At 43.4% G+C, this 27,573-nt stretch overlaps 1 protein-coding gene across 2 annotated transcripts in view; it reads right to left on the bottom strand.

Moving 5' to 3' along the window:
* LOC309849910 (uncharacterized protein C1orf21) overlaps positions 1 to 27,573 on the bottom strand; it is a 224,161-nt gene that overhangs the window by 129,878 nt on the left and 66,710 nt on the right. Inside the window, exon 2 of one of the 2 annotated variants that reach the window (XM_082702983.1) lies at positions 13,675 to 13,893. In XM_082702983.1, coding sequence (XP_082559109.1) covers positions 13,675 to 13,768 — 94 coding nt within the window. In that variant the 5' untranslated portion in view covers positions 13,769 to 13,893. Of the gene's footprint in view, positions 1 to 13,673; positions 13,894 to 27,573 lie in introns of those variants that run through there. The other variant, XM_082702982.1, reaches the window with a different exon arrangement.

Here is a 27,573-nt window from a genome sequence, read left to right as displayed (position 1 = left end):
GAGATCCTAAGAGTTTGAAGCAATTTCCCTCACTATTTGGAACGCTGTTATCACAAACACAATTAAACTGTGACACCAGTTTATGATCACAAACTACTCACCCAGAAATATTTCACAGCTGAACTCTTGGGAACAATGGGTGGGTGAGTGAATGGTAGACCTCACCTTGCTCGGCCCCAGGGGGATGGACATGCCATTGTTACCTCCCACTGTGTCCTAATTCTCCCCTCTAAAGATTGCAAAAGACCAGGGGCTTATCAGCAGCGACAAGTTCCTGCAGCTCCTAAGTGAGTAACTATTGCCAGGTTTTTGTCTTTATTTCACCCCACGTGAAGAATTTACTTGTGACGTATGATGCACACAGAATCTATTTGAAGACACCACTGGTGTGCACTAGTAAGGAACAGAGTCGTGTTCGAATTCCCACATGGGACAAACACCACACCATCAAATTCTGTCTCAGATGGTTTGGTGGTATTTTAATGGGAATACAGTCTTCACACGTAGATGAGGCTATATTCTGGGATCAGTGTTTTGGGGACTATGATTCTTAAAACTGAAGTGAGGCTAACCACTTCAAGAGCTTAAGGAATCAGCATCAAATCTTCTAGACTATATATCTGTCCAGTGTTGTCTAAATTCTCAGCCCACTGTCTGATCTCTGACATAATTTTGATTCCTGTACTGCCTGCAGGAGCTTTTCAGTATTGGGGGGAAAAATTACAGTGTAAAATTTTCAAATATTTAAGACACTTGTTCTGATGTGGGATTCTCTAGTTATTTCCCCACTGGATTGGTAAAGCTTCCCAGTCTCCCTTTGACATATCTGACACGCAACGCATCCCTGAACCTGTTCAGTCTCTCAGCCTCTCACTCCTGCCCTACCTCTGTTCTTTGGTCTGCTACTTGTCTTTTAAGATTCAGCTGAGGGGCGCCTGGGTGGCTCAGTTGGCGAAGCATCTGCCTTCGGATCAGGTCATGATTCCAGGGCCCTGCGATCGAGCCCCTAGTTGGGCTCCCTGCTCAGCAGAGAGCCTGCTTCTCCCTCTCTGCCTGCTGCTCCCCCTGCTTGTACTCTCCCTCTCTGTCAAATAAATAAATGAAATCTTAAAAAAAGAAAACCAAAACACTCAGCCGAGATCTTAATCATCCTCTTTAAGAGTCTTCCTCTACTCCTGGGATAGAAGACCCTTCTGCATGATCGTCATCAGATACAAACATTCTCTTGAGATGTCCATCTGTGACATCATGATCCATTCCTAAAAAGCAGGGACCAGGCTTCCTTTATCTGTACAGTCTCAGTACCTAGCCCAGAGCCTACGCCACATGAGGTGGTCAATATGTGCTTAGTGGACAGAAGGACCTACTGGCCAGCAAGCGCCATTGGTCCGAGTCCATCTGTTCACCTGGGCAAACAGGTCTATTCGTCGAATCCCTGTGGCCCCGGGGCCATTTCCAGGGAGAGAACTTTCTCCTACAGGATCGATTGCACATTGCCCTGAAAGCACCACTGCCTGGCTTCGGAAAACAGAAACACAAAATTTTATTTATCAAAATAAACTGTTGTATCGAATGACAAATGTTGACCATCAAAGATTTAAGAAATTAAGAATCACCTGAGACTTCACAAGAGATTTGCCGTGGTTAATGTTTTGGTGAATAGCCTTCCCAAACATCTTTTTAAATACACAACGTTTTACATATATTTTAAACAAATGAAGTTTACGAACAAGATATGCTGTGTAAAACCCTTTACTATTTTCATTTATTAACACATCATGTACTTTTTTTGAATCTCAGTAAATATAGAGTAGGGTGGCTCAGTTGCTTAATCATCTGATTCTTCATCTCAGCTCGGGTCTTGATCTCAGGATCGTGAGTTCAAGTCCCGTGTCGGGCTCCACACTGGGTGTAGAGCCTACTTAAAAACAAACACACACTATGGTGAGTGCTGTAAAGTATGTAAACCTGGCGATTCACACACCTGTACCCCTGTGGCTAATAATCCATTATATGTTAATTAAAAAAATATAATTAAGAACAAACAAATAAAGAGTACCTTAATCTTTAATGGCTATATCTGATGTATGTTTCACCAGTGAGAAAGACCCTGGAGTGTACAGGTTTGCAGGCTCGTCCAACTATCTCTTTATGATAAATTCCTACAAGTAGGATGGCTAGGGTGAAGGGCAGCTCATTCACATTCTATATGTATATGTATCTATAACTATTTGGTGCCCCTGCCAGATTCGCAGTTATAGCGTGAGATAGATGCCCATCCTTGCTAATTTGAATGGTGGAAAAGGTTTTGTTCTTTCTTTGGTGTCATTAATTTGATTGCTAAAAAGCTGTTATCTTTCTGTCATGTTTATTTTCCTTTTATATTTTTTCTTTTCAATTGCCTGGTAACAAACCTTGTCTACTTTTCAGTTGGAGCATTAGTTCTTTCCTTACAGGTTTAAGAATCTTTTTACACTAGTCTTACTATCCTTATCTATGTTAGAAATATTATTTTCACTCTGTTTGACATTTGTCTTTTAACGTAGTTAATGGTAGATTTTGGTCATGCAGAGAATTTTAGATGGTAAAATTTATCAACTTTTCTTTATGGCATTGGATTTTGCAGCACTGTAGAAACCCCAAGATTATAAAAACACTCACCCATATAATTTTTCACCCACATTTTTTTCACCCATATTTTTTTATAGTACTTTAATGGTTCCATATTCCATCTTGATTCATCTGGAAAACTCTAATATGGAGTGAGGAGTTAAGGAATTCAAATTTTAATGGTAGACTTACAAAGTTTTTTTTTTAAAGATTTTATTTATTTACTGGAGAGAGAGAGAATGAGCGAGACAGCATAAGAGGGGAGAGGGTCAGAGGAAGAAGCAGACTCCCTGTTGAGCTGAGAGCCTGATGCAGGACTCGATCCAGTGATTCCAGGATCATGACCTGAGCTGAAGACAGTCACTTAACCAAATGAGCCACTCAGGAACCCTAGACTTATAAAGTATTTTTAAAGAATAAAACATGAATTGAAATAGTTTCAAATTTGTACATATTTTTAGTTCAGTTAGTTATGGAAATATTTATTCAATTACAATCACTAAAGGCATCATCTGCGTCTGTTGTCTCCCGGCCTCTCCAGTGCTCCACCAAGAAATGTCCTTCTTTCTATAAATACCCTCACTGTGCGTGATAAACCCAGGAGTGGGAAAATGCTACTGCAGACACACACACATGTACACACACATGCAGAGATTTATGTGTGATAAATGAAAATGTATCTGTTAACTTCTAGGATGGAACTATTTTTTTTAAAACACTTTTGCAGGAATGAGGCATAACATCACACTCACCACTCAAGTCAGATACTTAAGGCTTCTGATTATTTTATGATTTTTGAAGATTTTATTTATTTGACAGAGAGAGAGAGAGAGCACACACAAGCAGGGGGAGTAGTAGGTAGAGGGAGAGGGAGAAGTAGGTTCTCTGCTGAGCAGGGAGCCTGACGTGGGACTCAATCCCAGGACCCTGTGTTCACAACCTGAGCCAAAGACAGACACTTAAGTGACTGAACCGTGAGGCGTGCCTTAAGTCTTCTGATTTAAGACACCCACATGGTCACACACACTCATATCTTATACAGAACAGAAGGTGTCAAAACAGAAAAAAGGGGGTGTCTGGGTGGCTCAGTGGTTTAAGCCTCTGCCTTCGACTCAGGTCATGATCCCAGGGTCCTGGGATCAAGCCCCGCATCAGGCTCTCTGCTCAGCAGGGAGCCTGCTTCCCCCACTCTCTCTCTCTGCCTACTTCTGATCTGTCAAATAAATAAATAAATAAATAAATAAAATCTTTAAAAAAAAAAACAGAAAAAAATTATAGAAACACAATATATTTTAAATTATAGGAATTTAAATTACAGGAACACAAATATTTTAAAATACAAAATAAAGAGATAAGTATTATGTGGATAACTGACAAATTTTTCAGGCTTGGAGAATTACACATCTGGAATAGACATGTTGCTTCCCCAACCCCCTGGCATAATCAAGGGAAACTAAGCCTACTAATTCGATATTAGCAAATGGCGCTCACACAGTGTGTATCATGCAGCAAATCCTATTCTATACACTCATACATTGAATCTCCCAACGGTCCTCTGAAGGCAAGTAAATACCAGTTCTCCCCACATTAGACAGATGGGGAAACCGAGGCAAAGGGAGTAATTCGCCAAGGTACATGTTGGTGAGTAGCAATTCGAAACCAATTTGCCAACTCTCAGGCCTGTGCATTCACCATGACCGTGAATTTCAGGTTTCCTGAAAATAGCCCTACATATAACAATAGAGCCTTCAGATATCCTCAGTTAAAAGCCGGAGCTGAGCTCAAGCAGCTGGTTCGCGATTACTTCTCAAAGACTCTTGAGTGGAGGCTGGTTTAAATTTAATAGCAAAGACAGGTATATTCTTCCTGAGAGGGGGATCTCCCATAGTTGAAGTCTGCAACCTCAGTTCCAGACAGTCCTGCTTGTTCAGGTAAATGAAGTGGCGCGGCTCTTGGCTTCATTTTCCTGAAATGGGGATAACGGGGGCACCTGGGTGGCTCAGTGGGTTACAGCCTCTGCCTTCCGCTCAGGTCATGATCCCAGGGTCCTGGGATCGAGCCCCGCATCGGGCTCTCTGCTTAGCAGGGAGCCTGCTTCCCCCTCTCTCTCTGCCTGCCTCTCTGCCTACTTGAATCTCTGTCAAATAAATAAATAAAATCTTTAAAAAAAAAAAATGGGGATAACAAACTGTAGAATAGGAGTCTAAGTTGTTTTTATATCGTAATTCAGGGGCAAAAGAAACATACACATTTCTGGCTCTGGGCACAAAAGGGAGGTGCTGAGCTGCTCTTTGCAGGGGAGAGCCAGGTCCAAAATGCGGGCTAAGTGTCTGACAGGTGCAGCCAGGTGAGCGCTGCTGGCGGGGGGGGGGGGGGGGGGGGGGCGATCAGGTAGGTTACCAGGCAGGTGCTTACGGCAAAACCCATCCTTTCTGCCACATCAACCAGGATTCCAGGAAGCAGCCATTGTTTTTTAATTTCTGAATTCTGTGATGTCACTCAGGAGAAAATAACTCAGAGGAGAAATGCTGGGGGTAAAGAAACCCTCCCACCTTCTCTTGTGTTGCTGAGTCACTTTTTGAGAACTTCCCGCAACAGAGAACAAGCCTCGCCTGCAGCTCCAGTCCTCTGTGCCATTCACTGGATGGTACCAGAGAGGTCTCCACTGCCTTCTCCGGGGCCAAGTTCTTTCTTATTTTCTGACTGCAAAAGGGCTCCAGGCAGCTATAGACAAGACCAGGCCCCTGGAGGAGCAAGAGAGCAACCGAAGAATCCCTCTAGACATAAAACCGGAGGGACACCACCAAGGGCCCTGCCTGGATGTCCTTGCCAACAGTGTCTGTGAACTCAAAGGCTCCCTCACCTTGCAGTCAGGCTGCCTTGAACCCATCAGTGACAAATAGTCCCACTTTTCCACTCATCTCTCCATATAACATTAAACAATGGCAAGGGAAGGAAAAATAGTACTTGGATTTTTTTTTTTTTTAAGATTTATTTATTTATTTGAGAGCAAGAAGGAGAGAGAGAGAGAATCTCCAGCAGACTCCCCACTGAGCAGAGTCTGATGCAGGGCTCAATCTCATGACCCTGAGATCATGAGCTGAGCCGAAATCAAGAGCTGGATGCTTTAACCAGCTGGGCCACCCAGGTGCCCAGAATTTTCTTTTTCCTTAAATATGGAAAGTATTATGCTCGGCAAAATAAGTCAATCAGAAAAAGACAATGATATGATTTCACTCATGTGGAATTTAAGAACAAAGAGGAGCACAGGAGAAGGGAGGGAAAAGAAAAGAAAAGAAAATCAGAGAGGGAGACAAACCATCAGATACTCTTAACTACAGGCAACAAACTGAGGGCCGCTGGTGGGGGGGGCAGGGGGTAACTGGGTGATGGGCCTCAGGGAGGACACGTGATGTGATGAGCACTGGGTGTTACACCTGGTGAATCACTGAACACTACCTCTGAAGCTAATAATACACTGATGTTAACTAACTGAATTTACATTTTTAAAAAAGTATAGGATTTTCTTGACTTTCTGTTAATGGGAAACTCTTCCAAAGAAATTCAGACTGACTCTACCATCACGGCCACTCTAGCACAGTATATTTTGAGATGAGTGAGGGGCAAGAGTGAAGAGATGGGCAAACCACTCACACCCTTCATTACTGCTTGGGGGCTAGTTATGCACAGGCTGCGTTCTCAGTGCTCTCCACTGTTAATTCATCTGATCTTCCACAGGACTCCGAAGGCTGGATTCCATCACTATCTCTGTATCATACATGAAAACGCCCGGGCACTGATGAAGTGGGGAAGCTGGAAGACCCCCCCAGCTAGAGAGCGAACTCACAATCACAGTTGTGTGCTCACCATATGGACCCGTCTCCTGCCAAAGCAACAGGCAGCTACCGGAGTGGCCCAGGAGCCCTGTGGGCCCCTTCCCTGAGCCAGGCACTGGGCTAAGAACGCTTACCCTGGAAGAGGATGATGTAATGCCCTGGCCAAGGTGGGCTGACGTCTGTAATTGCACGAGCTCCATGTGCACTTCAAGCCACTGAGAGCTTTGTGAGGCTCAGCTCAAGACACTGGGGAATCCATGGTGTCTGGGTGGCTCAGTGGGTTAAGCCTCTGCCTTTAGCTCAGGTCATGATCCCAGGGTCCTGGGATTGAGCCCCATATCGGGCTTTCTGCTCAGCGGGGAGCCTGCTTCCCCCTCTCTCTCTGCCTACTTGTGATCTCTCTCTCTCTCTCTCTCTCTCCGTCAAATAAATAAAATCTTAAAAAAAAAAAAAAAAAAAAGACACTGTGGAATCTTCAAAGACTAAACCCAGGGTCAGTTTCCTCACTCTTCTTGACTTAATTTTTTTTCCCCCCGCTTTCACGACCATGACCTGGCTCTATCACAAACCCAACAAACAGTTCTCCTGCCCCTAAGGTTCTTGACCAACTCAATGAAAGCAACAACAACCAAACAAAAGGTGGGTAAGCAGTGAGAGAGAAAGATTTCCTCTCTGATCCTTGGGAAATAACAATTTCAGAAGTCAACACAAGCTTCCCTGGGCCAGCAGAAGAAGTTACATGAGGCGCAGCTGAAGACGGCCACTGACGAGAGCCGAGAGATGAGCACGCGACCCTGTGCTCTTCCTCTCCTGCTAAGCTGCTTCCCCGTCTCTGCCTTTCCCGTCCCCAACACCCCACGCCCCCACCTGTCTCAGCCTTTTCTCTTGAACTCCAGAGTAAGTAAACTCCAAAGCTGAAACTGGGAAGAAAAGGGAGCCCAAAATACCCAACACTTCCTTTCAGGGACTTAAACCAGCACCATCCAGTAGAAAAATAATGTGAGTTACGGATGTACTTTCAATATTTCTAGGAGCCACATTCAATGAGCAAAAAGAAACTGATGAAATTAATTTGAACAATGTATTTTACTTAACCCAATACGTCCAAACTATTATTCACTTTGATATGTAATTAATTAAAAAAATCATTAATGAGCCATTTTATACTCTCTTTTATACAAAGTCCTTAAAGTCCTGTGTGTATTTCATGCCCATAGCATATCTCAATAAGAACAGGCATATTTCACATGCTTCATATCAGAGGTGCCAGAGGCTACTGGCCTGGATGGCACAGAGGTAACATTATCCTGCTACTGTCTCACAAACACAAACACAGATTAATTTTAATTAATCTTCACTTCATGCAATCAGAAATTACTGCAGAAAGAAACAGGGAATTATTACTTCGCCTTCAACTGCTTTGACTTTCTGAATGAATGTGATCCATTCTCTTACATAATCTTCCCATAACCTGTGAAGTTGGTCCCTACAATACTTGAGATGGGTAACAGATTGGATAACACCCTCTCTCTCTCACACGCAGACACACACACACACACACACACACACACACACACACAGACAGTCCTGGTATATGCTCCCAATTTACACAGCTAAGCATCAGAATTGCACTGAAGCTACACAGTAATACAGAATCCAGGGGAGACAAAGTAGCCAAAATCTTGCTTTACTGCTTGCCTTTTATATTTGGTCTTACACTGCTATTTCAGAAGAATTTACTGTAATCATCTAAACACCTCCACTTAAGGGAACATTTATAAACCTCAAACTCTCTTGGCCCTTCAGCCAAACTCAGCCACCTAGTCACACAGGGAAGCTGGCCCACCAGGGCCCACCCCGATCCCCAAACAATCTCTCTGTCTCCAGCTCCCACAGTTCTGGGAACCCTGGTTTCCCTCAAGACCTACAGTCCCTGCCTTCAGGAGCCTAACTGGCTCATAAGAGAGATAACACATATACACAAATAATGAGATGAGACGTATCAAGAAATAAGCCAAATACCTAAGGATGTAAAGAGGTATCCTGGGATGGCAGGAAAACGATACTTTCTGAAGGTATGAGAAAGGCTTCATGCAAGTGTGGGTGAAGTTGGGAAGAACAGCTGAGGTCATGGCGTACCAGAAGGCCTGGGAGACAGGTGTGTCCAAGGTCACAGGGCAAGCTGTCCAGTCTGGCTGAGGAACAGGGAACATGAAGGACAGAGCGTGAAACAAGGCTGCCAAGGTGGCTATGAGCCCTTGCAAGGCATGTTCACTAAGGACTTAGGATTTTACTGGCTAAAGAACCAGGTGCCACAGAAAGTTCTGGAGCAGGAGAATGAACACGGGCAGAGGAGCACTTAGAAAAACCTGACAGACTCCAACAGTGGCGCCAAAAATTGACAATTAAAAATGAACGACAAAGAAAATCCCAGAAGAAAACAAACAACCAAGAGGACTCATGGCGCTCGGTTTGGAGATACGGCGCCATTCCGGGTGACGGGCTGTGGCAACGGCAAGAGAAGAGCTTCTGGGGAGAGCGGCAAGAGTCACTGAAGCCGGAAAAGGCAAATTAAAGCCTACATTCCTGGAAGAATGGTGGTGACCTTCAGGCAAACAGTAAAGTCAATATAAGTAAAGAGCTTTCTCCTCTTGGGGTGGGCGGCAGGAGAGATAATGAACTCAGGTTTGAGGTGTTAATTTCTCCAGTAAGACTTGAACCTGTTCCGTGCACCTACTTTAATAGTCTAAGAGAATGGCTGTTAAAAGAATCCAGTAAGCACTTGGATTCCCTTTAGAACTTGCTTAACTAGTTGATGATAACTTGAACCTGTTGGTCACCCCTCTGTGGCAAGCTGGTTTTGGCAATCTGCTCAGCTGTCCTCCGATTGACCTCGGCACATTGGCCCTGACATCTGGGAAGGAAAATTCCAATCTGGAGACGGGGCTTTCTGGTCTGGATTGTACTTCTCAACAGGCCACATGGATGTGAGGCACAACCTTAGATCTGAAACTTCTTATGCTTCAGTATTTAAAGGGAAGGAAAGTCTATAGGTAAACGTCAGTGATAAAGTTCCTTGGTAGTGACCTCCTGAATTCTATGAAATCTAAGAGTCAAGATGCTCTTTGGTCAGTTCATCCTCTTTGGTGGAATAGTCTAGACATACTCTGTAACACACATTTGGAGTGGTCGGTCTTCTAGGTAACCAAAACATCACAGAGACCAAACTGCTTCATAAAAATGGAAATTACCATTTGTAAAAACACACTGTTTATCAACGCTCCTCAGCATGTCCTTAGAAGCTATGAAATTAAATTCACACCTTTAGGAAAAGGATCGAATGTGTGTGTGTACACACACTCAGAGACACATACTTCAGAGCCATCTCCAAATATGCCATCCTTCACAGACTTTGTCAACTCTTCAAGAACAAGCAGTAGTAACATTTTTTAAACATTTAAAAAACAGCTTCTAAAAAGTGAAATGAGGCAACTTTATTCAGTAAAAAAACAGAGCAGTGATTCAAAAAGCAGACTCTAACTGTCCAGGTTGGAATATAATCCAGTCATGGGGTTCTCACTGCCTCTCTCAGTGGCTGAGGTAACTAGTATCCAAAGATGGCCGCCAACAATTCCTTAGACTCAATAGATGGAGACCTCTAGATCTCCTGACTCTGGGATGGTCTTGAAACCTGCTTTAGACAATAGAATGGTGCAAAAGTGACATTCTTGGACTTACAAGTCTAGGTATTCATCGGCCCGACAGCTTCCACTTCCTCTACCAGCCACCTCATGAAAAGTTTGACTTTCTAGCTGGAGAGACTTGAAGCCATCTTAGTTAGGTGAACCCCACTGAGTGCCCAGCTAAGTGTCGCCACCTGATTGAACCGAGGCAAAAACAGCAGAGGAACCCAGGCACCCACAGAATTGTGATAAATAATAAACTGGTGCTTGTTTCAAGCTACTAAGTGTGGAGTTCTTTGTCATGAGGTAACATGTTACAAAACAATGGGTGACAAAGATATCAAGTGAGTAAAAGTGAGCCAGATCTGCTAGTCACCTGGGACCATCTGTGATCATACTAGGATTCTGTATACTTGCTCTGCTTGCAAATTAAAATTTAAGTGGAGAAACACAGACAGGACCTTATCGGGTCATATACATACTCTAGAATTTAGTAACACTAGGATAAAGGCACTGATGTTCAGTCTGCCCTCTGACAATTTTAACGCCAGAGCCCTGTGGGACTATCAAAACCATCTCCCTTGCCCAGTTCAAGAAGCTCCCTTCCTCCTTGTTCTGCTGTCTCTAACACCATGCCACAAACCCACCAATGTTTATGTCAGAAAGAGTAACAAGATGATCGATGCTGAAGTGAACAAAATGTCCGTGTAAGTACTGGGAGGCTGAAAAAATGCTCAGACTACATGAACTGAACGGAGCCACACAGACAGCCATGACTGAGGAGGCCGGGGGCACAGCGAATTGTCAGCCCCGATTCTCGACTCTTCCCCGCATCCACACCCTCATCACAAATGCATCGTGTTCAGATGGGTTTCTCTGAGTCTTGTCTTTGAGCGCATTTGTGTGACTTGAGTTGACCAGTAAAATGTGCATGTGACACTGGGCCAGCCGAAAGCCCAAGGTTAAGAGGCATCTTGTGTACTGCTTGCACTTTTACGCTTCTGCAAAAGAAGAGCATGCCCCCTCTCCCCTCCCGCAGCTCACTGGTCCCAGGAGGAAGATGAGAGAGACATGGAGCAGAGCCACTCCAGCTGACTCACCAACTCGTGATCAAGAAAGACAGGCTCATTGTTGAACGCCGCTGAGATCTTAAGGTTGTCTGATACCCAGCGATAGTTGACTTATGGAAAAGTCCTTTATTAGACGCCAACATTTGCCAAATACACATCGTACTTTAGAATAATAGAAAGTCTCCTTGCCTATTAAAGCTGAAACCGATTATCGACTGGACGGTTAGGTGGTCTCACTGCGAGGCAGAATATAAGGACAATATACTGACTATCACTGGTTTTTGCTCTTACAGTCTATCTTTCTAAAGACTGTAAAATGGTATTCAAAGTTCTCTATAATTTAACCCTTAGTTTTCTAGCCAATTCTCTCCCACTTAAATTTTACATTCCATTCCAACTGGATTATTTATAATTCTCAAGTAAGTCTCACATCACCTCTAGCCTTTCGTCACCCAGTTCCTTCCTGCACCCTTCATCTAACAAGTTTAGATTCTTCTGGTCCTTTAAGGCCAGGTTTAGAGGTCACCTCTAGAAATCTACTCTGATCCCGCCTTTTAAGGCAATCTCTCCATCCCCTTGACTCTTACCACGATGTATGTCTTTTCCTCTCCTGGTACATGGCTTATTTTGCCTCATAACATTTCCTCATCCTCTCATGAAATCCTAGAAAGGGAGGTTTACATATCATTTACTTCTGCACCCCCTCCCCCATGGCATTAAGCAAAAGGTCTCGGCCTATCCTATACAGGCCAGTCAATACTCTTTTGCACTGAAGAATGAGTGACCGATGGGAGGCAGCAGGGTGCCGGGCATCGACACTGAGAGAAGCAACATGAACCCTGGAGTCAGAGCGACCTGAGTCTGTGGTTTCGTAGCTGGGCAACTTGGGACCGGTTAGTCTCTCTGTGCTTCAGCTTCCAAATATGTAAAACTGGGATGACACATCTTTCACAGGATTGTTGTGAAAAATGCACCATGAAAATGAGTGTATAAATGCTTCAGCATGTTCGACATATGGAGGCAGCTCCATTAATGGTAGCTCTTGTTACAAAAATGATAATGACACAGAATATCACATAGAAGCTAATTTGAACAAATGCTTGATACTAGATTATGTTCTCTTAATAGTTAAGTGTTTGAGAGTGATGGAATGATGCTCGTCCAATTAACTGTTTTCCCAGGAACTGGTCTCAGTGATCTGAGTCAAGTTTTAGTTAAATGCTCCCACGCTACTTTTCCCCACTGTTCTGAATTTTCTAGGCAGTCGCCACCAGAAGCAAATTTGTTCCAGGCAACACATACATTTCCTTGAAACGACACAACACAAAGTCCTCCTCCCATATACACTAGCCTACTTTTAGCAGAGCACCTACCTTCCCACGGTACCCCAATTCTTCACCGGGGACCGGCACAACCATCAGGAGGGACCAAAATGCCGTAGAGTGACTTGCCAGTGTCTGAACACAGGAGTACCGTGCATGGGTCCAGTCGTGGGTTATGTCAAAGTAACTCAGCCAAACTCCTATGTCTGCCTTCCTAACTGGAATTTTGTACTAACCCACAGCCATGTGGCTCCAGAGCAATTGCAGATCTTCTAAGGAACAAACTCATCGCCAGGCACACTGAGAAGCCTGAAAGTGGCCAGGCCATTGATGTTCAGGAGTGAACGGGGCTTGGTGTGCTCTTCAGGGCGGGCTCAGCAGTTCCTGGACCGGGGGGACCATTGTTATCTCAACCCACTGACTGTGGCCTCAGGGAAGACAGACTCGGTGTCACCAGGTTTCCTGAAGAAATTTGGGGGTTTTACATGAAGCATCCTGAGTTTTATACGCTGCCTTGCTTTTTATTTTATAATTCTTTGGGAGCCAAAGAAAATATATTTGCAAACCAGACGTGGCCATGGGTTGGCAGGTTGTGACCTTTGCATGAGATATTCTACACTTGATCTTAGCCAAAAGGCCAAGAAGCGATGCACGAGATATTCTAAAGTTACTTTGATTCATCACAAAACAGTTAAAAGACAATTACTAAATTCACTGTATTTGTATTTTTTAATCTGAAAAAAATGCACACAAAAAGCCCCATAAAGAGTAACTAGGAGCCCTAAGAAACACCTAACTCTCGTGTACAAATCCTTACTCACTGCACTTTTGGACGACTGTGTTTTCGGTCGTACAGCGCTCCTCTACCAGGACCCCCTGTTGCTGCTGTCCTCTGTACCCATCCAGTTACTTAAAGCTTGACTTCAGTGTTAGTTTCTGTATAAAACCTCCATAACACTCCTCAGAATCCTCTATGTATAAATTACTACAGAAACTGCCCCACGTAAAAGATCTGCCCTGATTTCTAGCCAAATCTCATCAGCCCTTTACCAGCACCACCCCCCACCCCCAAACACTATAAGTATTTGCTCGGACTCTGGAAAAAGTGAAGGCCGGGGTCAGGAGGTCAAGGGTCAAGTTCAACGGCACTCACCGCCAAACACATCTCCGTTCTGGTAGTTCTTCCCTTTCTGGGCTTCCTCTTCATTTTGAACAGTGGCAACATGCTTGGCAGAGGCACAGCCCATAGTCTCATTCGGTCAGCTTCAGCCGGGCTGAACTGCAAATCATCTCTACAGACACGGGGACATTTTTTTTTCTTTAAACACAAAGAAAATCCACCTTCCTGCTGAGTCGGTCAGGATGTGTGCACCTGCAAGAGCAGAAAGCTGGATCAGAACGAGGGTAGCAAAAGCCTGTGTCTCAGTGTCCCCCGCTGTGTGATCGGCAATGCACAAGGAGTCCTGCCTGACCTCGGCGCATGGGGAGGGGGTAACTGGTGCTGAGGAGGAAAGGCAACACGGCCCCCTTTTGCCTGAAAGTCACTCAGAAAGCAAGACCAGAAGGCATGGCCCCTGCACAACACATGGCTGAACTCCTTGAGGAGATAACAAAAACATATGTATTTGTTTATTGAAATAAATATTGGGGCGCTACTCCTTATCACACATAAAGTGCATGTATGTTTGCTAATGTTCTGGAATCTCAAAAACCTTCAGAGTAAGGAAAAGTACATTCATGAGCTCCACCCAGCTCAGGAAACTGGTGGGAAAAATTCTCCATCTTCCCCCTCCTTCCTTGCAAGCCGGCTCTTTTCAGAGCCTCAATTTTTTTTCCAGGATGAAGCAGCCTTCCTCGACAGGCTGAAATATGGGCTAATTTATATATTTCTGGTAGTTCTGGAAGGAACTCCGTGTCCCTCCGTGACAGTGTTTTGGAGGATGAAGGAAGGTGATGGAGGCAGGGATTCACACTTACTCGTGTCCATGCTCCGAGCAGCTAGCTGAATGCTTTAAGGATTGAGAAGATGTGGGAAGATCGAAAAAGAAAAGGCAATTGCCCACCTCTTACTGGAGGCTCTGTCTGTCTACTGAACCACTAACAAAGACTGAAAGAATTTATGGATAAACACAAAGGAGATAGTCTTCTAGTATATGTAAGTAGATATACTTTCCCCACTCCACCCAAGGTCACTGCTCAGATTCTCAGGGTTTGCTCTGTATGATTTTATTCTTTCGTTCTTTTCCAGCCATTCCAATCTTGCAGACAACTTAGGCCAGTCGCACAGACGTCTGCCTGAATATCCACCCATTCCTTCATCTCCATCCATCCCACTGTAGCTCGGGCCCCCACCGCTTTACACCCAAGCACAGCGAAAGAAGCATCAGGCCACGCACCCGACACGGATGGGCGCCTGCGTCCCCTACAGCCCTCTCCCCTTTATGAACAACTGATGGTTTGCTCAGCCTCAGGAACAGGGCTCTAGAAACTGAAACACAGCTGCAGGCCTCCTGCCTGGGGCACTGGTATCCTAGGGCACCCATGGACAGAGAAATCTAATCACTTAAGCCATAAAATCTCAGCTCGGGGAATTTTTCAAATTCATTGGATACTGAAAGGTAATTCCAAATCAATCTCAAAAACAAACTTAGATACAAAGGTAATGATCTTCAATGAAGCCAAGCAAACGCAAATTGCAGTATCGACTCTGTGAGTATAACACCAGTCCTGTCTTTCTGTACTTTTTCATACTATCTCCTAGCATTGGCTCATGACTGGGAGGATAGGATTAGGGTTAGTTGATCAAATTTTACAAAAAAGGAAGATTTTTTTTAATTCCCCAGACAGTTGATGTTTATAGTTTTTCTACGTGATTGGGTAACCTCTTGTTAACACGTTTTCATATTTGTAAATCTAGCTGGAGTGTGTGCACACATACACACACACACACACACACACCCCACATTTAGCAGTGATGTGTTTAAAGCTAGAATATTTTGATCTGATGGTCTATTCATACCAGTCTGTACAGCTCAGGGGCCTGATGGGGGCAATGTGCATGCGGGAGACATTTTTTAAAGATCTGCACAATGTTGTGAAGAAGGGCCATGATAGAGGTTTCACAGGAATATGGCAATGCAGAATTTAAACAAAAAAAAAGAGAGAGAGAGAGAAGAAATTATGACTGGGCAAAGACAGGAGCTAAAAGAGGAAGTAGTATTTTGTAGAGACTTAGCAGTCCAGTAAGGCTCAAAGGACAGTAGCATCATCTAGACCTAGGGAAGTGCCTAAGTGAAGACACTAGAATGTAGAAGGGTGGGCGTGGGAGTGTGCGCCCCCGAGTCCAGACTCACCCTTGCTGGGTGGGAAGAGGTAGGAGCGGGTCAGGGAAGGGGGTGGCTTCCTGCTTGCGTGGCTGATGCTTTGTGAAGGGCCTTATCCAACTTCAAGATAAGGACGTCTCTCCGGGGAGAAGCTGGGCACACTTGGAGAGATATTAAACTAGCAGTGCAGAAATCCATTCTGTCGACCTAACACAGATTTTGAAGAAACATCACTGACATATGAGACAAGAAGAATGAGAGAGGGAATTCAGTTCCGAAGGCAGAAGAAGGGGAAAATTCCTCTCCAACCAAGAAGCTGCTGGGGCTTGTGGCCGCCACCACCATGCTCCCCCAGCCAGCCCTTTCTCGGGGGCTGACCTCCCTCAGAGCCCCTCCAGCATCACCACCTAAGGGAACAGGTGTAGGCCCAGCACAAATTCCTCAGTTTCCAGAAAGGACTGTGGGCAAACAAGCTCACGAGTCCACAGGAGAACAAGCTGAAGAGAGGAGGGAAACCTTCCGTTGCCACCTCTTCAAAACAAAGTAAGAACCGGAAGGAGAATGGGAAACACTAACAGAGTCCCTGAAGGACAGGGGTGACCCAAGGGGACCTGACAACTGTCCTCTCTGGGCGTCCCCCTCGCTTTCCTTGTCCTCATTCCAAATTTCTGTTTACCACCTCATAGGCTACCCAAGAAGTTCGTGTAAGGATCTAAGACGTGAATTATCCTTTGCTACCTCCTGAAAAGCATTATGTGGTGTTTCTTCTGTGCTTTAAGAGTTGTGTTTGTATCAAAAAGTCTTACTTGAATTTGAAAAGGTGAAATCACACGAGAATCAGACCGCAGCAGGCTAACAAACATAAAACGTGTAAGAATACCTTTTGGAAGGACTTCCCTGCTATTCAGGCACGGAGGTGAGGGGCATGTTAATAAGCAGATTAGACATGATTTACATCCAATTCAAGTGATGACTCAGGAAGCTTCCATTTAATTATATTTTTTAAAAGGCACGCATGGTCGGTATGAGTTCTCTCTGAATCCTAACTAGGTCGCAATTCTGTTTTCGAAACACATACCCTCTGTATTTTACAGCAGTGATTTAATGAGTGGTGTTTTCAAGTTTTACGTCATCAGAAATATATTTTAATATTTTGCCTTTGGGAGGGGGTGGGGAGGTTGCGCACCACAGAGGGGAGACGAAGACAGAGAATCTTAAGCAAGCTCCATTGCCCCGCGTGGAGCTGGACACGGGGCTCGATCTCACAGCCCCGTGATCATGACCTGGGCCGAAATCAAAAGTCAGATGCTTCATCAAATGAGCCACCCAGGTGCCCCAATATTTTGCCCATTTTGAAGGTTCTAATTATGAAGTCATCTAAGAGGCAGAAGATCTCTAATTCATAAAGTTAACCACAGATCAGTAGGGAAAGCACTTTACTGTGTCACCTAAATCCTGCGCTTAAGCAATCGTCCAATCATTCATTCATTTAATCAACAAATACCTACTAAAAACTACTAGGTGTCTGGCAAGCTTGGGTTATACACAAGATTCAGTTTTGCTCCCTATCCCCACAGAACACGAAGATTTGAAAAGAAGCGGCCACAGTGGTGGTACAGCCACCACAGGTCAAGTCCAGGAAAAGAAGTGAGTTCATCCCAGGGGCACCAGATTCAGCCTTGAGGGAGGGAATGTCGAGAGAGATCACGCTTGGGGCCTGAGCACAGCTGACGAATCATCACGAAAACACCCCTGCACGGCCCCTTTCATAGCCTGATACGATGTCACAGTTTCATTTCTCCTGAACATCCTCCCACTTAGATCCCACTGAGACCTCAAACCAAGCAGACCCTCAGAAATGACCCCCTAATGACCACAGTAATCTGCCCTAAATGCTTCCCTCTTGTTTATATTATCTCTCCCGAAACCCTAGCATTTTTTTTTTTAAAGCTTCTATTTTCTCGTTGGCTTTGCTCAGCTTTTCTCTGCCAAGCCCTAAACCCTCTGTGCATGCCCCTTCCTGAAACCACAGCACTTAGAGAGGTGAGTCTGACGGTGCCATGAACACGCCGAGACCACAGAGCTGGACGGAGCTGAGTCTCGTTTTCCCGTATTGTTAGTAACAACACGCTATTTCTGAAGTCAGACTGCAGTGTGAGAATTAAGCTCAAGTATCTCTTTGATGTTTGATAGAATCTTCCAATAATACCAAGTCCCACTGAGGACAGTTTCTAAGAACAAAATAAACTACATGACAGGTTCGTCAGGCGTCTCTAAAAACATGGGATCCAATTAACTGCCCATGGCTTTGTGCAGAAACCTTCCCAAACAGTTGTATGGGTATATTATCCCGTACCATGAAATCAGAAGTTACAATGTCTATCCACAATGCTATGAGCTAACTGACTTTAGACCATCCTTTTTTTTTTTTTTTTTTTTTAAGATTTCGGGTTTTTTTCATTTGCGAGAGACAGAGAACATGCGCACGCACACACACAAGCAGAGGGAGAGGGAGAAGCAGGCTCCCCACTGAGCAGGGATACCAATGCGGGACCTGTTCCTGAGACTCCAGGATCATGACCTGAGCCGAAGGCAGTTGCTTAACCGACTGAGCCACCCAGGTGCCCCTAGGGCCATCTTCATAGAATATTTTCCTGCTTTTGTTAAAATACACTTAGAAAATTTGCAAATCCTATTCAAAAATTTAAAAAGGACCAAAACATTTGTAACCACGCAGGCATGTTTATTATTCCTTGCACCATGCCTCAAGGCTCTTTAGGTAATGCTTTAAGTATCACTAGGGGAATTACTGTTCGAGAACACTCCACATTGGAACACTAGAAAGTTCTTTTCTATGCACAACTAAGCCCATTACCTTGCTATGACTACCTCTTACATACACGTGAAACATTTGTCTTTTTATAAGAAAAGATTATGGATTATTATAGATTTTCCCTTTTGTCCCCTTGTGCCAGTGATTTCTCTTTATTTGTATTTTATTGTTTTCAGCCTTTACTGAGGCACAATTGACAAAGCTGCCATAAGCTGTGAGTGTGTAAGCTCCGTAACGATGATCTGATACACGCATACACTGTGAACGGGATCCCACCGTCAGCTTAATTAACACATCCAGCAACTCTCCTACTTCTCTTTTTCTCTTTCTCTCCTTCCTTCCTTCAGCAAGAACTCTTAACTTCTACTCTCTTAGCAACTTGCAGTTCTAAAATACATGCCAATCAACTACAATCACCATGTTACATGTTAGATTCTCGGACTGTATTCATCTTAGAACCAGAAGTTTGTATCCTTCTACCAACCTCTCCTTATTTCTCCCACCCCCCGACCCCCGTCCTTGGCAACCGGCATTATACTGTTTCTGAGTTTGATTTATTTTATTTTTAGATTACACAGATAAGTGATACCATGCAGTATTTGCCTTTCTCTTACTTCATTTAGCATAATGCTCTCTAGTTCATCGGTGTTGTTGGAAATGGCAGGATCTCTTTCTTTTTTTAAGGCTGACATTCCAGTGAGAGAGAGTGTGTGTGTGTGTGTGTGACATTTTCTTGATCCATTCATCCACGGGTGGACACTTGGGTTGTTTCTATACCTTGACTATTACGAACAACGCTTCAGTGAACACGGGAGTGCAGACATCTCTTGGAGATAGTGATTTTGTTCCCTCTGAATATATATCCAGAAGTGGGATTGCTGATGACCTTTCTCTTTACCTACTTTTTTCAAACTGGAAGCACAGTTTTATCAGAAAACCTATTTTTACAAAATTGGGAAGGAAAGAAATACACAAATTCTGTTTTGAGAAAAAACAAAGAGATATCTGACCTTTTTTTAAAAGAGAAAAAACATGGGAAAACATTTCTATTGACATAATAGTATGGATAATTTCACTTACCACCAATCAGTTCTGGTCTTTCTCATTTTGGATGAAAAAGCCAAAAACACTATAGACAATTTCCTTGTCAGGAAAGACACTTACCAAAAAAAAAAAAGAATTCAAAGTGATAAGCTCCATAAAGAAATCCTAGGCCAGAAAGAACAGGCATATACCACATGCAGCTTAGAGGACTGGAGAGAAATCAAATTCTGATTGAAATGGGTATGCAGAGAGCTATGAAGTCAGCAGTTAAGAAAAGGATACAGCCACATTATTAATAGATCAGAAGCAAAATGCCCCCTTTTTCCCTCTGATTAAAAAGGGAAATCAAGAAAAGGCAACATCTAAAAACTCCTTTCTTTTATTAAAGGAAGAGCCAACATCTAAGCGTCAAAAAGAAAAAATATATATATAAATAACTAATCAGTCTGCTTGCCCATCTGCTCTGCTTTGCTATAATGAGTGTTAATACAGCAACCCACTGGGGGGAAGGGGGGCGCAGGGAGGAGAAGAAAGACAGCCTAAAAGATTTCTAATCTTGAAGCTTTGGTATCCTCGGGCTTCTGTTAACACTATCTCACATTTCCTGGTGCATGTTGAAAGTAATACATACAGAGATGTCACATTTCACATGAGGGTAATCTGGGAAAGTCAAGTCTTCTTCTTATCAGTAATTGCTGGCATCACAGAAGATAATTTATTCCTCACCTCACACTCATTTGGTGGCATGGCCATCAACAATATGCTATTAACCCCAAGAAACAGGAATTTTGGCATCTGCTTTCTTTACTGGAAAACTCTCAAATATTCCACAAATAATAACTGCACACAGGTGTCTCTCAGAAACGTGAACCTTTGTTAAGTCCTGTGCAAGGTGATTTACTTGTGCAGGATTTTGGCAATGAGGTGCGGGGACAAGGAGGCATGGCGGCAAGGGCACCACCCGGCATGGAGAATGCCAGCTCTAGTCTCAGACATCACACACATGCCTGCCTCCGTATCGAGGCTGGGTTGCACCTCTTCGAGCCGCTCTCCTTGGTTCTATTATCGACCTGAATGTATGCCCAAGGGATGCTGAGCACAGAAAGACCATTTGTTTTGTTTTCATCTGGATTCACTTTACTTACAAACTTTGCTTTTAAAACTTACCCCGTTAGGATAACCTTGCAGGTCTAAAACCCTCAACATTCTGAGAAGCCCTATGAAGTCTGTGGATTATTCCCAATGATGTCTGCGCCTGAGGGTGCTGATTTCAATTGTTTATAAAGTGGAAAGATGAACAAAGCTTAGCTCTCCTATTTCCTCTTTCTCTATCGTGCCTTTAATGAATAAAAATAAATTTCAAAAATGTTTCTTATAGGGAACAGTTTTTAAAAGCCTGTAGAATAATTGTTCTTTAGCTAGAGATTTAAGTCTGGTGCCTTTATCCTATACCTGAAAACTCCATTCTCTTGTCACCTGTGTGTTCTCTCACAGTTTGTGCATGGCTGACACGATTTCTGGGAAGGCAAGAGAAGAAAACAGCAGATCCTGATTAGTCACCGACCCAAACCATGGTAAACCTATGCAGAATTACGTTATTTCTAGACTTGCTCCCCAGTGATCAAGGCCAATGGAAGACATTCCAGGACTTGGGAGTTCTGGTTTTTCCTTCCATTTCCAAGACTTAGAATACTAAGGGGACATGCAGGAAGTTGTCAGCCGGCGTCCCTGCGGGATCTTCTATACCAGGTTACCCGGGAGTGGGATCGTGACAGCTGTGCTGCTGGTTCACCATGTCACCTGAACCAAATCTGTGCAATTTCCTTGTCAGTATCCTAAGAATAACAATAGCAGCTCCCTCTCTTTTTTTGGATTGTTCTGGAAATCTAGGTAGATAATGAAATGCTTGGAAAAGCACTTAAAAATGCAAGGTAATATTTTTATGTATACTTTGCTATGCCAGGTGCAGGACATTACTTTTCAGGAGCCCTGGGTGGAATCAGTTTCCCGGAGGGTTCCCAGAGGTAGCCCCAGAGAAGTGAGAGAAAACAGATGGTAAGGGAAAGATTAAAAAAAGAAGAAAGTGAAAGTAGAATAAGTACAAATTACTAAAGAAGCACAAGTTTGATTTTATTCTAAATTGGTAATTCACGCTCCTTCTTGAATGGTCAGTGAAGAACATCCTAGGTGATGTGCAGGCTTAAATATATTATGAAAACGGAGAGGATTCCTGCCCTTGAGAGGCAAGAATTCAGAGAGGGCTAATGACCAGAAACATAATGAAATAAAATGAAAGTCCAATACCTAATGCATGTTGCCGGAGAAGAAAGGATCAGAGATGTTCTCAAAATTCACAGGATGTTTCATCTAATTTAACTAGTGCCGTCTCAGCTTTATTTTATGCAACAAGGGATGTAGGAACATCAGTATAATGCACTACTCTTAGCAGACCCTTGGTAAGCATTTACCGATGAGGATGACAGTGGAACAGATGTCATGCCAGTTTTGAGCCGTTGATCCTTTTTAACACCATAAACTACAACGGAACTGCGGCCGGATTAATCCCCGGGAAATCTGAACGTTATTCTCATGGTGCCGAGGGGGCAAGAGGTGAGCGCTGCTGATCCCGGTCTGATGTGCGCACTGGGAAAGCACGTATCGTGATTTTATCCCTGAATTAGGAAGAGTCAGCTTTCACACAGGCCAAATATGTTCCTCATTTTATATTCGATGCCATCTCTAAACTTAATGCTGACGCGGCACAGCTCAGCTTTAAGCTGGTCACGGGGGTAGGTAAAAGGACATAGGACCGAGAAACGCAAAAGATGGGAATTATCTAAACTAACTACTAGCAGCAAACGTGAGAATTATTTAACAACAAAAGAGCCTGCTTATATTTTCTTAGAGCAGTTTAGCACTAATACTTAAGTATGAATATATTTAATATCTTCAGAATTATAAATACTTTTGACAAAGTAATGTAGTAACACTCTGAAAAGTGTTGAATACTAGAAGTTGAAAGACAGTGTTTCCCTCAAAAATCTAAACAAACATCCCTCTTATCTCCCAAAATAGCCTCTCCCCCCCACCCCCGCTAAAATAAATGAAATCATCCCTGAGAAACTGGTGCCAACTCTGGCCTAAGAGCTCTCTCTCCCTGGGCTCAGACGCAGGCCACAGTACCCTAGGTCTGAGAAGTTAGCAATGACCCAGTGGTTGAGGAAACCCACCTCTCCCAACTGGGCAGAGAGCTGCAGAATGAAATGAGCATCACCAAGGGAAAGCCTTGGCTACCTGAAATTCAGCCTTCTAGAACCTTCCAGTTCTATCCAGAACAGCTCAAGATTTGGAAGTGCCCTGAAAACTTAGAGCACACAGATAAATACTTCTTTACTGGTAAAGGACTTAGTGTTTTTCTCTCTCTCCCTTTTCTTCATGCACACATATACCCACCACGAAAGTTGTAGAGATGCAAAGACAATACCCAATATTCTGTAATTTAGTGAGGGAAAAGAGTTGTGTGGCTTTAGGCAAGTTATTTACTTCACACTGCCGTAGGTGCTCATTTATAAGATGGGGTAAAAGTGCATGAATTAGGACACCGGACAATTAGTAAACAATTGATAATGTGATTCTTACTGTCATTATCAGTACTACCATCATTATTACTTAGTGGGATGGTGATGAACTTTAAAAAGAAAGGAAGAGAAGCAAAAAGGAGAAATGGGAAGAAATGGGAAGCGATGAGGGGTTAACAGAGACAACTCGGGAGTTCTTAGGAACTGCACCAAGGATAAAGCAGGCAGACCCAAGGAACACAGACAGAACTAAGAGACAGCAGTGTCATGGCAGGAGAGGCTTGTAGTGTGTGAGCAGCGTCTGCAAAGGGAGCCCAGAGCAGTGCCCGTATCTCTGCCAGGTTGGAGGTAGGGAGGGAGGTCAATTTCCGTGTGGGACATCCTAGGACTCTGAAAGCCAAGTCCGCTGTGTGCAGACAAAGTGGAGGTCAGTGAGCTCTCCCAAGCTTGGCCTCAGCCTTAGTAATGTGCAGCTCTCATCTTGCTGCTGTTAAGTGTTTATGTGTCTATCTCCTTCACCAGGCCGATTTCCAAGGTCACATGCATGACCTTGGAATCATTCCTCTCTATAGTCCCTCTGATACAGATCCAGCACACCAAAGGTCTGCAATAGATGTTGAACTAATGAATTCTCTTAGAAATCTCTTTTCACAAAGAGATGTCCAAGGCTTTTAAGGAACGGAGTTCTCCTAAGTCCCGACCCTAGGTCATCTGCATGGATGGTGGCTTTTCAGTACATCATAAGAACTACAGTTAAAGAAACTCATCTGAGCCATCGTGGACAACTTAAAACTATGTTCAGTATATAATTCCTTAAAAAGACAGGAAGGGAGTAATATATATTATACTAGTATGATGGAATTTTGAAAGCTTTTGGCACTTGTATGGTTGGCCCTGATCTGCCTTGGAAAACTATGTTATTTATTTATTTCAACAATCATTTCTGGGGAACTTGTTTAGTTCTCAACATTCCACTAAGAACTAGAGATTCCAAAATGGATAAGTCAGCCAGACCTTGACGTGCATTTTCTGGAGTTAGAGTCTGGAGATGTTTAGCAGCGTTTCCAAAACTCATCTGTCGGGAAAACCAAAGTATTTTTGTTTTTGCTGAAATTTAAATCTTTGATTAAATCCATGACAAAGAACTATTTAAGAACTGATATCCTTATATGGCTAAAAAATTAAAGTTACAAATATCATTTTCAGGTGGCATAAATCCATGCCCCTTTAACCTACCAAGTTTCGTTTTGTTTTGTTTTTAAGAAAGGGCACATTGGTTCTCATACTGCTCTCAAGCAATGCACAAGACTTTGGGGAACTTTGATTTTGCAGAGTTCGGCCAAAAACACATTCTGCGCAATTATCTCCTTTAAAGAAAACAAAAAGTAAGAAGCTGAAAGACTAGACCCAGAGGGCACAGCAAAGTCAGCTGAGTAATGACCACTTCTCCCTAATGTTCCAGCAGAGGCCCTTTCCTGCCCCTCCTGAGTTCACTCAGGACTCTACGCTAAATGTACCTACCACTGTCTCTGCGACACGTAGCAGCCTTTCAGTCGTGAAATGAGAAAGGAAGGGCAGGAAGCTCTTCCCTGGCTTTGATGTCCATCTGCAGCCACTAAATAGCCATAAAAGAACAGGTAGGGTGATAGGCTATGAGCTATTATGACCTCGTAAATGTTACAAAATTTGCAGTCTGTAATAATTATTTTAAATCAGCCTAATGTTCCCCCTTTGAAGTAGACTAATTAGTGAACGTGGTGTTCTTCCCTACTTGTCCAGCAAATTACACTTAGAGCAAGAGACCAGAGTGACATATACTCAGCTGAAGAGGAAAGTGAGAGTATGAGCAACAGGACTGGGGCCCACCCAGAGGACCGCAGCTGAACATCAAGACATACCAGCCAGTACTCCTTGGCATCAACACTCTCCAACAGATCCATGTTCAGTTCCAGCTGGACACATGGAAGTTTCAAGTCTTCATGTGGACAGAGAACTGGGATTTGTAGATCACTTTTTGGACTCAGCGTCTAAACCTCTCCCTTATTCATCAAGTTCTTCTAGGCCCTATCGTTTGTATGGTTTTTGCCTTTTTTGAGAAAGAACTCAAAGGCAATGTCCAGTGGACATCAGGGTGGTACTAGCAGTTTTCAAAGCATCAGAACATGATTAAAATTTTTAGTAAAAAACTGTACTTCTCATAAATTAGTAATTATCCCATTAATTTTCTATAATAAAGAGAAATTAATCTTCTTAATGGACTGATTTCTGATAGGTCCTTGCTTTGTTTCAAAATCCTCCAGAACTTATTAATGCCTTGGGAATAAGGCCCAAAACACCTAGACTTCAAGCTAGACAAACTCTCAGGGACCACTAAGGTCAAGGTCCCTAGATTTACAAATGAGAAAACTGAAGGGCGAGGTTCCCCCAATGGGACCAGACTTGTTGACCCACTGTCGGTCGTATCTGTCTACTGCTCCAAGGTTGTGGGTATCTTCTTGATCACACCAGGTGGGTCTCATAGACCTCCCCACCCCGCCAATATTCTGCTCACATACCCACCTCTCTATATCTGTTTCAGCCTTAACTTTTCTAGGAAGATTTCACACTGTTCCATGACTTCCTTCCATTTTCTCTTTCCTAAATCTTACTTCTAGAGTAAATTATTTGGTGTTTTTTGACGTCTCTCTCACTGAAAAGACACTAAGTGCTCTGTGGGCAGAAACCACCTCCTGCATTGTCTCCCCCACCATTGGTGGGGGGGGGGCAGGGGAATGCACTGCTAAGCAGACAAGTATGAACACAATAAACCTTCAAAATGACGAGCAGCGAGCTCTTTGTCTTCCTACCTCTGCACCTATTATCCTCTGGGCTAAAAAGCTCTTCTTCCTCACCTTTGCCTAACTAACTTCCCGTCTTTGTGAGCTGTCCCTTACAAAAGGTCCCAGTGCATGCGATAATTCCCCTTCATGGCACCCATCACAGTGCAGGACAGTCTCCATTCCTCACTGCCTAATGCTTCCACAGGCATACTCCTCGTGAGACAGACTACACTTCTAGCTCCCCAGTGTATCTCCAGCTTAGTTCAAAATGTGCACCGTGAATAAATAATAAATGAATATATCCAGAAGGAAGTTTAAACTCCTCTTCATGGAAATCAAGGGTTTCTATAGGTACCTTGTTCTAGTCAGTCAAGTCTCCAGCTCCTATGTCTAACCCTAGCTGCCTCTGGTTATCATCTCACCTCAAATAGGAAGCCCTCCTTATTAATCTCTGCCTGGAATTCGAATTCTACCTATCTTTAAGGTATAGAAGAAGTCTTGTCACCTCTAAGAAATCTTTCCCCCGGCCACACAGGTCTTCCCCTTCTGTAGGCTCATCAGCAGGCGTGCACATGACCATTCATACCTACCCATGTTGGGACATGTCCACAGTCAGCATTCCATCTCAGACCAGCTTAGACTATGGGCGCTCCCCCCACCCCCGAGAGGCAGCAATGAACTCTCTCACTCAGGAAAGAATCACATCCACGGCTTTGGGACATCTGTGCCATTGTTTTACACTGTTAACTTTCGTGCATTTTTGTCTTGGCCATCCTAATTCATTTTTAACCTTTTCAATGCTTTTGATGTCTGATCTTGTGCAAGTCTTGGCACAAAGCAGAAGGTTAACAAATATTTGTTACCTGACATATTGGCTAGAAAACAAAAGTGTGCAGAATGAGAGAACTATAAAAGTTCTAAAAAAAAATAACTTTTGCCCAAAGTGCCATTGAACACTTCTAATTATTAGAGGTTGTTTTAAAAGGTCAAATGTTGGTAGTATAATTATGCCATAATTTGGTAAAATTACTCTGAATAAAGGTTATTTTTAAATAGAAACTTTTTTCTATATGATAAAAAATTACAATAGAAAAGGAAATTTTAAGGGGTAAAAAAAAAAGGAAAAGAAAGAACAACATATACCCAAGACTGCCACTCCCACTTCTACCCCTCAATCAGGAGGGTTGGCTGCAGCATCCAATGAATCAGTTGACTTTTATTACAGAGTCTAGGTCATGACTGAGTTCACATAATGGCTCCATAAAGGCTGGTCCAACAGTTCTGTGAACATGAGCAAAATAATTCTCCCAATGTGGCAGGGGTAGGAGAGGGGAACCCATCTTGTTCCTAATTTGCCATAAACATTTCCTTATAATTATTGTTTGATGTACTGTGTCTAACTATTTAGTTTTATTTATTTTGCATTTCACCATACTCTCCCCCAAAATACGTGCA

The sequence above is a fragment of the Mustela nivalis genome, assembly GCF_964662115.1.
Source record: "Mustela nivalis genome assembly, chromosome: 16".
NCBI classification, from domain to species: Eukaryota; Metazoa; Chordata; class Mammalia; order Carnivora; family Mustelidae; genus Mustela; species Mustela nivalis.
Note: the sequence above shows the minus strand (reverse complement) of the source record. Positions and strands in the feature narration are given on the sequence as shown.